Here is a 12,026-nt window from a genome sequence, read left to right on the forward strand (position 1 = left end):
AAAAGCTATCCAGACTGTCTTGTGTTGATGTCTTGCACTTTGCTATCTCTTGATCTTTTTACACTGCCTATAGGTTTGCTATCTCTTGATCTTTTTACACTGGCTATAGGTTTTGGGGTGTATTTCTATGTTGTCTTCCATGTCACTGATACAAGCTGTTTAACAGTACAGGTCTTAGAAGCAATGCCTGTAGAGCCCCACTAGCAAACACACTTACTCATCAGTGATACCCCACTTATCTGCATGGATACCAGCCAGCTGCTTATGAATTGATTAAAAGTTATACAAGCAGAATAAAAACTGCAGTTCCTTGAGGTATGTCCCACATTATGCATTCAATGCAATGATTCTAGTAGACTTCAAAAAAGAAGCATTAGATAGCTTCTCTGAAAAAAATTATTTTCACTCTTTTTAATCAATGCATAAGTGCCAGTCAAAACCATTTACTTTCTTTGGATTATTTTTGAAGCAATTCATCTTCTTTCCCATTGAATTTTATGTTTTTTCCTTTTCCTATCAAGAGTGGGATAATGAATTGGTTCTTCCTGCTCTGATATTGCTGACCTTAAAGAACAAAGGGATAGGAATTCTTCATAAAGAGCAAGCATCAAGTACAGTAGGAACTGCAGAGCTCAGAGATAAGCATGGAGTGTTATCAAGTCTCAACCTGTCCAGAAAATAGTTTTTCACAGGTTTGCCACAGTGTTTTGGGTGGGTTTTTTTTGTTTGTTTCAATTAGCTTCTGATTTTCAAACATTCTAATCGACCCCTAAATCTCAGTAGCTCCACATAAGAGAGGACAAAACCAGAAAACCTCCAGCCCAAAAATGTAACTATATGCATAAAGAAGAATTTAGCAATGCCAATACTTCTATGAGTCAGAGAAGCTTACAAGACTTTAATGGCTATTATAGTTTATCTGTACTACTGGTTGTTTTTTTCAAATTCTTCACTTGAACTGATTTAAAATGAGACATTTTACATTTAGATAACATATCAGATGGCTTTAAGAACAATTTATTCTCAGCTTGCCTAAAAAAATTCCAAAAGGCAACTGATAAAACACTGCTCCTAGAAGTCTTCACAGTCCACAGATCTCCCTATGGAGGGAAAAACCTGTAAGATTAGAATCTGCTGTGGGGTACAAATTTAAGAGCTTTGCTGACTAGACAGTTCAGGACAATGGCAAGACACACTACATTATGTTTTACAATTTTGTAAGCTGCTGCTATCAAAACAGACAAGTTTGTTAGTCTTCCCAGAATCTGCAATATAGTAACTGTTTACTTTGAAATAGTTAAAAAAATGAAACTGAAAAACTTGTTGAAAGTAAGAATTTACTATGGCTTTGATGCATTTCATTGACCGAAAGCTGTTAAACTGTATACTTTTGCTCTAAAAAAACCCCCTATATTTTAGCACTCCTAGTGTAATTACTATGAAACCATTAATAAGACTTTGAACAATACCAAGTTTAAGGTCTGTTTAACAGTACAGGGATGAGCAGAATATTGAAAGATTTTTTTTATAAAGCCTTTTTTACTTTTGTTACCGTTTTTACCAAAATTCTTCAACTTTAATATTCTTAATGATTGCACATATTTCTTTATTTTATGGCTAATATTGCTAAAATAATGAGAATATATTAAAAACGCCCCTTGCCTGAATGTAATGAGACCAGAAAAGACTTTAAATTCTCAAAACTGAATTTATAACCTAGAATGAAGTTTAAGGCAACTAAATATTTTTAGGTCAGTAATTGTTCTTATTTTAAATTCCATTCATTGAATCTTTTTATCTTTTATTTCCTGTACTAGTGGGTCCCCTAGTGAGATCAACCAAGACAAAAAGAAACTTCCTCCCCACTGAAAATATACTTTTGCATTTGTAAGAGTAAAATTTTGACAGACAGTATACAGGAATTCTGGAAAAGCAATGTTAATACTGGATTATGACTAATGAACAAGGCTGCAATAGCCATAAAATTCCATGCATTGCTTTAATAATAAGCACAAATTAAGCTGTGTCAACGGAAGTTGTTTTCAACTGAATATTAAAAAAAATTAAAATACAATTACATGTCAATAATAATATGAAATGAATGTTAAATACACAACTCCAAATAAACGATACAAAGTTGTACATTTCGCATTTAATTTAAAATGTGGAAGACAAATCATAACTTGAGACAGTCTATTCAAAGAAGACATTAACAGCTAGAAACTGCAAAGAAGAGAGCATTAGACTAACTTCACAAGATGAAAAGATCACAGGAGCATATTTCTGTGCTGAAAATGTAACAGGTCAAATATCTGAAGTGGTAAAACAAAAAGCCTGAAATAGAATTAAATGTTATTGTCATATAAACCAGTAAGCACATTAAGTTTATGGTTTGTAATGCAAAAAATGCATTTTAAACAAGTTAAAAGCTTCATGGAATATGTAAAAAAAAATGTTCAGGCAATTATCATCTGCCCCAATCCAACTCATTCCTATATATAGCTGTTATTAAAGCCTTGAGCCATTTAAATCTAAGATCTAAAGGAAACTCCTATGAAGTTCGTCAGGCACCAAGAACTGTGCTTTTGCACATACCTAAAAGTGCAGAAGTTTGATAGTGCTGAGCAGTTCATGACTTGGCTCATGCCCAAACCTGTCAGGTTCTAGAAACAGGGATCTGTCTGCTCACCTTGTTTGGGGAACCCAATCCAGCAAAGTATCTCAGTCCATGTCTAATGTATTGAAGACCTGACAGGACAAAGCAGCATCTGGTATTGCATGACCATTTCTTCCTAAGAAGAAATATTTATTACTGATGAACTTGCTAGTGGTTACAAAAATTCATCTATCTGGAAGCTCAAGTTCAGGGCATCCTCTCAGTGGAAAGTTCAAGCCCATGCCACCTTCCTCTAGGGATGCTTCCCTGTCTATCAGCTGACTAACTATTCTGGGACTGTGGCTTTCTTCTTTCCTCCATTTTGAGGTTGTGTCACTGTGTAGAAGGAAATGCTAGTTGCACTGGGACAGAGATCAAATGAGCTTTAACTGCATTCCAACATCACTGGAAACTTGGGAAACAGAAGGAGATACAATACTTTCAGTCCTGGTCTTCGTTTCATATGGACAACCCTGGGATCAGAGGCCCTGCCACATGTTCTGCATCTGCTCAGTTGAGTCAGTCCATGAGTGTGCAATAACTCCTCCCAACAAACTAAGTGTTTGTGGCCTCGTTACACAGTTCCCGTACAGTAAGCCCTGTAGTAAAGATGGGGGAAGGTTGAAGTGACAATAAAAAGTGCAACTTTTCCAGCCAAATGGGCAATATAAGAGTTATTATAGCTTTATGATTACATTCAGAGAGGATGTACTTAATATCTATAATTTTTCCCCACCACCTTTTGAGGCTTTTTTTGTTTTGCTTAAGTAATTGCTCATTATTGAATTAAACACAATGTTTTAGAGGGTCTGTATTACAGTTCAAAGTGTACTAGCGTTTTTCTTCCTTAGAAGTCATTATCCATTTTCACATGCAAATTAAATCTATGCATCGCACTGTCTGAAAAAAATCCTCCTCTTCCTACACAAGTGTTTTTAATCTTTTAATAGCATTTCAAGCCTGTTTTGGCAGTGGTGGTGAAATCTTGAGACATGAAGTTCCTTCAAGCTTTTATAAGAAGATAAGCAGCCAGACAGGGAAGAGGAACCTGACAAAGAAGTATTCCACAGAAGCAGAAGCTGCTTCGTGAGCTCACCTCCAACAGTACACCACAGAATTCACACGAACGAGAGACATTATGAATATTTCAACTGCAAGAAAAGCCCTGTTCCTAACTAGAACTTCCTTACATGCAACAAAAGCCTGCACAACATTCAAATTCTTAGGAAGTTAATGTTCATAAACTCCACTCCTCACAGACCTACTTGTCAACATTACAATTATCACCATTAATATGTATTGAAACTGAGACTACAGTTTTTAAACTGAATTGGGCTACATCTGCTAGTTGATCAACTTCTGCACCAGTAAGTTTAGTGTTTCTGCAGCTGGTAAAAAGAAAATCTTTACAGTATTCTCCATGTCAGTTTAATCCATGATTAAGAATGGACAGTATCCTGAGACTATTACTTTGCTAGACATATGGGTAAAGACAGAGCTTAAAGATGAGAAAAATGGTGAGATCAGAGCACCCAAAAAATCTTTCCAAAATTAGTGATAATTTATCTCTCTCTGAAGACCTAAATTTAAGTTCTATGGCCTATGTTAGGCAAAAGTCAAGCTAGATTATCACAATGGCGACTTCTGTGATCAAAAATTCGTGGAATTACAAAAAAGAAAATTCCAAAGATTAGGGAGCTCTGCAAAACCTAAATTAACTAGATTTTTTGAAATAGTTTTTCCTCTGCAAGATTCTTTTTCTTAAATAACTAGAACAGCATTGTTGCACATCCAATTACCATATTTTTAGAGTGCTTCCTTGAGCAAAGTTGGTTGATGCAACATCAATTCTCTGAGTAGTTTTAGCCCACTGTCTAGCTTCAGCTGTATTGGTAAAATGTTGGCAGTCTTGTCTTAAGGAATATAAGTTCTTACAATTCCCCTCTCAAATCAGTAGTTAAATAAAGAAATAAAAGAAAGCCAATTCAGTTTCTCTTCTGCCTGAAGGAAAGAGGTTGAGTGTGAGCTCAACCATCACCTGTCATGAACAGCCTGCGAAAATGCCAGTGAGAAAACACATGGCTAGAGCCTGCTTCTTACTGTCTCTTACACAGATAGTGCAAGAACAGCACTGGAAGTGTTATGGATTGGAGAGATGAAAAAAACAGAACAAAACAAAATTTATGGCAGTTGGTTGGTAGAGATGTTGGATGCAAAACTGTAAAAACATTTTGTTACTTTCACTTGTTATTTATTTCTTATATACTTGTTATTTAAATTCATGGGCTGCTTTATGGGTGCGAATATCCTCTATAGTTATGTCTCATCCTAGGAATTAAGAGTTCCTTTGTACAGATTTTACAGTTAAGCATAAGACCCAGAATAACAATTCAGAGCAATACTGTATTAATACCTTCTTAGTTATTTCCTCAGTAAAGTATAGAAATCAGATTGATGCATGTCGCTGAAACAGACACGTTAATGAACAGGACAATGCAATGAGGCAAAGACTAACCAAGTATAATTTCCAAAACATTTCACATGATTCTAGTAAGTTCATTCTTACACTTTTACTGCGTAGGCTGTAAAAGAGAAAAAGCTATAGCTAACATTTTTAGGCAACTTCATCGCCTTTACAGGAGAGATTACATGCTTGTTCTGTAATGCTAACCTAAACAAAAATCATCTTAGAAACAGTTATATAATTGATTTTGTATTCTCCTGAGATCCACATCTTTCTTTACAAGACTGTGGGTTATTCAGAAGAAACACTGAGGAATATGGGCTATTTAAGAAAAAAAATCCCACCATATGTTCTTGGCGAGAGCGAAAGGGAAGCTCCTTTATGTTTCTTCTCTAACAATAAATTGTAATGCCTCAGGGAACCAGAGATCTTTGAAAGTTCAAGTTTTATAGCCGTTAAGAACAGAGTGCACTGACTCTACTTAGTTCTTGCCAATGTTAACGACTGTTACTGTGATCAAAGTCTAACTTAGCGCATTCCAAGCAAGATTATAGTTCTCAAGGCACACTAAGCAAGTTTACAGACTACAGTCTGCAGTTATGGTTTGAGTTAAAGAAGAAATCAAGCTGTGGTAGCTTTTTTAGTGGCTGCCAACTTCAATCCATGTTAAAAATATTCCTGATCGTACTTGTGAACAAAAAGTGTATCTACGTAAACATACTGGTGTGCACAAGTATTTCAGTTTTTCATGAACATCTGAGACCAGTTCTTACTTGTGACTTTTATACTGACAGAGTCAAACACCAATTTGATTTTCAAAGTCTAATGTTTCCACCATCAATATTTTTGATAGAGGTCTAATGAGGTGCAAGAATGTTGTTTTCATTTGAAGTGGCAGCTCGGATGCAGCACCTGAGTCTGCTCAGTTCTGAGCCTCATTTAGCCCAACATAGTTCTAGCAAACAAAGCTGTCAGTTGGTAAATAGATGTATGAAGTGTACTAAAAAAACCCCAAACACCCAAACAACAAACAGGAGGAGTTACAGAACCAAAGGCAGTATTTCCTGTGCTCCCCAAAATAGTTGACGTATTTTATGTTCTAGTTCTGTTTTCTTCTCTCTTCCATAATAACTAGTAAATGAAACACTGTAGGTTAAACTTCTTTTAGTTGGACATTCTCAATAGCCTCTAAGGAAGAGGAAAGAACAAACAGGAATTTGAGAGCTCCTAATTTTCTCCTAAGAATTTAGGTCATGAACAAAATCAAAAGCTCTTATTAGTCTCTAACCAATATCTTACACAGGTATTTCAAGTGGCCATTTCACTTTTATTTATTTGCTTGATTGAAACATTATTTTGAGCTATGCTGCAATAACATTTAAAGAAGGAAACTTCCCAAAGACCACAAATCACATTCTGCTAAGCAGTAATGCATAAACCATGCTAAAACTCCCCTGTCCAAAAAAATTTCAACCTCAAACACAAAAGTGGTTCCATATGCCGCAAGTACCACAAGACATAATAAAAAGTTCAGTCTATCATTTGAACTTTATAACAAAAAGTGATATGGAAAAGCCATGTGTCAGCAGTTAGTGATACCTTGATGTTGCACAAACAGCCTGCCAATTACTTAACACCACAACTATTCGAATATTTGCTGTCCCCAGCAGCAAAAGCTGATCTAAGTCTAGTCTGTTAAGCCTTCTTAACACAAGTGTGCTTCTAACACCTCTGTGCCAGCATTAGCTCTACAAGGCTATAGGATGAGCTGTTTCAGGTAGCTGTTTGGGAGGCTGATGGAAGACAGAAGATATTGCAGGTAATCTGACAATCCAGAATTATTTCAACAGCTACAGACACACAGAGCTGGCTAAAACTTCAGATACTGTTACCAGACTAGATTTGAACAAGAGTTAAGCATGTCAAAGCCTTTAGAAATGCAGACATTGAATACAGATTCTTCTCTAGATCTGATTCCTTCACTAAAGGCTAATTAATCTTTTTAAAAGTATTTTATATGGTATAGCTTGCCATTTTCCTTACTGTAGAATTGAGCTGTAATGAAGCATAGCTGCAAAGTAGTGGATATGGATGTCAGTAATACACGAGCAAAGCAAAAATATCTTGCTATTCACATTATTATAGTCACATATTTAAAAGGTCATTTATTTCAAGAATCAGTACAGATAATATTTTCTACCTGGAATAACTTCCCTTAAGCCATCATAGCATATAATTGTTTAATTCAGTTAAACAACTTCTACTGGTTTATTTCTATAACAAGTGTGCCTTTGCATTTTCCTCCTTTCCTACTCTCTCAGAAAACTATACAGTAACTTTTTGTTATTAATGAAAATGAGTTAGGTAGGATACAAAGTAAGTTTCTTGCCCAGCTCCAAATTCAAAAGGGCTATTTGCTCTGCAAAAGACTTGAGACCTGGCAGTCTCTCTCATGTAATTACATGTTTTCCTGTTTTCAGAAGATTCTCCCCTCAGATTTTCTGATCTGTTACTTGACAACAGTTACTATGATTGTTCTGAAAGAAAGCAACCCAAGATAGTAATACAAAAAAGTTAGATATGAACCTAATGCTGATCAGTGCTATTAGTTGCTACTTTTCCTCCCTCATGTTTTGCCATAACTTCTTCATTAATGATCACTGCAGATTAGACAGCTAATGCAGATGCTCTAGCATCCACAAACTGTATTGTCTTTTTAATATTGTTGAAGGGTTGTGGGTTTTGTTTTGTTTTTTTATAAGAGAGTATCAGAAATGTCAAGATGTGTGGTAGTACAGGGTTTCAGCAGTTCATGAACTGCTGAAGGAGGCACAGGAAGAACAAAAAGAAAAAAAACAAACACAAAACAGACAGAAAAAACTCAAACACTGCTCAGTAGGAAGCAACAAACAATATAAGGACCAGCTTAGAAGTGTCTGCAGTTCTGCAAAGAAGCAGGTTATATTTTCCACATCTTCAGACAGCCTAGATATTATAAACAAAAGTATATGCTCAGCAGAAGACTCATGAAAGAATAAAGAGCATCTTGAGTAGCTGGCAATTATTCCAGTCTCAGCAATAGCTGCCTTTCAGGAGCTATCACATAGAAAGGAGAGCAAGCTGGATCCATGAGGCTTTATCGTAAAGAACTAGATCCTTTTTTGGCAGCTTTGCATATGAAATACCTGTCACTTGAGAAAGTGTAAGCTTCAGCAGCATAAAGTTTAACAGAAAGACCGTTAAGAGTCTCACATTAATTGCCCTCATTATGGTACTGGAACATGGGACCAGAATCAAAACACCCTTGAAACCCCTGAAACCAACACCATGCTTCTCTTCTGGAATTATTCCCAGATCTTACTGCTTGCTACTAAAGTAATTTTAAACAGACCTACATTTTTTACACATAGAAGTACCCATTGGACTGCTTTATCTATTTATTTGCTTTACTGCAGCAAAAAGTGAGCCATGGAGCCACAGAATCCAGGAGTATTAACACAAGACTTGAATCAAACCTGGTCCAAAACATGGCCTGAAGGATAACCCCAAGTTTACAATCCTTTTAATTTGCAAACCTGCAATGAATTTGCAAAATGAAAACCACTTAACTATTCTTAAAATGTAATCTCTTTGAAAGACGAAAAAAACTTCTCTATTTTTAAGAAAATACTTAAGTCGTTTAATAAAAATTCAGTAAACTTCATTAAAAACCTCACATATTTTAATACAAAAAACATCCCCAAAATACTCAGTTCTAATCCAGTCTATCGATGGCCTGTAAAAGTTTCAAATGCAATACCAATAATTATATAAAATGGCTAGGAACACAGCCTTTTTTTTTTCTTTTTCTTTTTTCTTTTTAAACTAGGCAAATTAATCACAGCTATCAAACTTGGGAAGCCTGTTAAAGCACCCATCAAGGCATAACACTCGATAGCTCTCAGCTTCAATTCACTTGTTTAGCAATTCATCTTAATGCTTCATCTAAAGGCCTCACATATTAATGATAAATCCCAGAAGCAACCTGGCCACCATAATTCTTCTCTTCCAGCAATCACTAACTGGAACGTAGAATCTAGCAGTCCACTAATATTAAAGTTATACAAGTAATATCTTGTCAGATACTTTTTTTTCCCCAATATAACTTCTTAAAAACATAAGAAATTAAAATAAAAGATTATTCAAAAACAGAAACAAATTCTACCCACTGGACAAGATGAATAGATAAAATACACAGATACTAGAAAGAGAGCATTGCTTTACTCTATTACTAATCTTTTATTTCTAGATAGACTTGCTTTATTTCAACGTTTGAAACACCCACATACACAGAACAGAAACAAAAGCAGAAAATCCACTTGCATACTGTAAAAATCAAGTAGCCACTGAGATAGCTTAGCAAGCCTGTCAAGGAACAATCAACAAATAAAGGCTTTACTTAGAAGCATTAAAGGCTGAATCCTCAAAGATCTGAGGAATCAGAGCCCAGAAAAAAAAAATACCATCAGAAGAGAACCTGTCTGTATTCTTTGCTATTTTTAAACCTTCCCCATCTCAAGATTCCAGAAAATTTTACTTTTATCCCATAATACTGATCTATGGTGAGGTGGTGGTGTGTTTTGCATGGGGGAGGGAAAGAACAGCATCTTGAGAGCAGCTTCTTAACCAAATCAGTGAGGCCGACTGCCATACATCCCACTTTTGGAAGTTATTCTGTCTAACACAGTTGATCTTAAGTAACATTTTCAGAAGAATTCGAGTGGACAGTAGTATGCAATATCTATCTAAGGGACAGAACTAGCCACAGAGCAGGTTATTCTTAGGAAGCATGCAAGCCAATTTAATCGTCCTAAAAGAGTAGGCCTGCACATTTTCTTCATCTTTAATTCTGTAGGAGACCTGGAAAGGACTTTTTGCTCCCAAAGTTACAGCAGTTACTATCATTAAGCAACTATATAAGCCACTTTATTCAAAGGGAAGATTTATATGCAAAATGCCCTTGCTGTTCAGGGAGAGGGGCAGGGCAGGGGGGAGAACAAAAACCCAACAGAGTCACAGAAAGGCAAACATGTTCCTTTCCAGTGCTCTGAAAGGAAGTTTAAGTTCTCAGGAAAGTAATCATAACAATAATGGATATGCAAGAGGAATGGGATTCTCTTCTCTCTTGCTCCAAAGGTGCTAGAAATTATCAACTTACCCTGCAGGACAAGTCAACATCCTTGCATGACCTGCATATCCTAACTCCAGCATCTTCAAGGGCATGCTGTTCATCAGTCCCTCCACCACTATATGAAGAGGTATACAGCAACATTTAAAATGTACCATTGAAAGGAAAAAGACTATGAGATTAACTCACTCCAACCCTCAATTGCACTTCTCAGCATATTCACATCTCAGATTTTGTTTTGCTTAAAAAGAATTGTACTTTAAAGTAAAGCAATTTGTCCTGTACAGATAACAGGGGAGGCCTTGCTGCCAATTTAACTACACTTTGGTAGGATAGGATATTCAGGCAATTAGATGTTCCAGTCAGATGACTTGTTTATTCCTTTCCTCCTTGGTTGATGAATCAGAACTATTATGGAGAATCATCCTAGGACATGTATTCAGCTGTACTATTGTACTATTTCAACTTTGGAAACAGAAGGACAGGAAAAAGTTATTTTACCAATCTAAGGAATATACACATTGAATTACTTCCAGATTCAGTTATGCAAAATGGAATAATAAATATTTGGCAATGAAACGACCCATTCAATACTTGTGTTTAGACACGGTTGCTAAGAGAATCTTGCGAAGCTTTAATATGAAAAAAAAAAAGTCTTCATCTTTCCACACAACTATTAATCTTTTGTACTGTGGTCATCTTGATCAGTAAACAAATTAATTCATGGAAGTTCAAGAAGTTAACTCTCCCTTATTAGGAGATTCCATCATCACTTAGATGCCTCCTGAATCTTTACAAAGACTCTCAGGAACTGTACAGCCCCTGCATTTTCTTTCCAATCATTCCATAATTTCTGCCAGAAGAATGCATAGACAAACCATTCCCTGGATGAATGTCACAGTACATCAAAACAACTAAAAAAGTTTTTCTCTTTCACAAGGATCTTAGGAAAAGATTCAGTCTTCAGCAACTTGTGGGAATAATCTCCATAGCCTCTCTCTTACTGGGCTTGCCAAGAACATCTAGAAAAGGACTCATTTATAAAGAAAACAGACCAGATTTTTTTGAGTCTCTCACTTAGAAAAGGAAGAGATGTATGAATTTGTTCTGATATTTCTTCTTGAAATATAGAAGCTTGATTAATTTAGAGGAAGAGGTAAGAAGAAAGGGTGGTGGTGTTTTTTAAAGAAAATATCACAAAGGAAGTTGAGTATCAATAATAGAAATAGTTAAAACAATTCTCTCAATTTTCATTTCCAGATGGTGGGGCAAGGGGGAGCAGAAAGGATGGCTTTTTTTTCTCCTGCATTGTTTAGAAGACACTGCACAAGCCATAAGAAGAAAGAAAACGTCACCTACTGCAGTTCAAATAAAAGAAAGCGGATGAGCCACTAGAGCCACAGCCAAACAATGGAGGGTTCTTCTCTTTCTCAAACAAAGCAGTGCTAGCAAAACTCTACAGTTTTCTTTTTGTGGGACAGATACTGAAATCAGAACCAGAAAGATGGAAAACTGCCTTGGTATGACTGAAGCAGAAAAATGTTGAATGTTAAGTTTATGTTAAAGTTTTTAGTTGGTTTTGGGGTTGGGTGGGGTTTTTTTTTGTTTGGTTGGGTTTTTTTATATCATCCAATCTGTTGGGGGATAAAAGCTTATAGATATATGTATTAGTGAGAATTTATCTGAATTAGTATCTGTACACAAACAGTACATACAGAATGGCAAACCAAGTATTGTAC

The 12,026-nt window shown here is 35.9% G+C and overlaps 1 protein-coding gene across 3 annotated transcripts in view; it reads right to left on the reverse strand.

Annotated features, from left to right (window-relative positions):
• UCHL3 (ubiquitin C-terminal hydrolase L3) overlaps positions 1–12,026 on the reverse strand; it is a 45,249-nt gene that overhangs the window by 15,252 nt on the left and 17,971 nt on the right. Inside the window, exon 4 of one of the 3 annotated variants that reach the window (XM_075046058.1) lies at positions 10,318–10,405. The exons of the other annotated variants lie outside the window; for them this stretch is intronic. Within the exon in view, the coding sequence (XP_074902159.1) occupies positions 10,318–10,405 (88 nt within the window). The remainder of the gene's footprint in view (positions 1–10,317; positions 10,406–12,026) is intronic. 3 annotated transcript variants of the gene reach the window in all.

The sequence above is a fragment of the Buteo buteo genome, chromosome 14 (assembly GCF_964188355.1).
Source record: "Buteo buteo chromosome 14, bButBut1.hap1.1, whole genome shotgun sequence".
Classification (NCBI taxonomy): domain Eukaryota; kingdom Metazoa; phylum Chordata; class Aves; order Accipitriformes; family Accipitridae; genus Buteo; species Buteo buteo.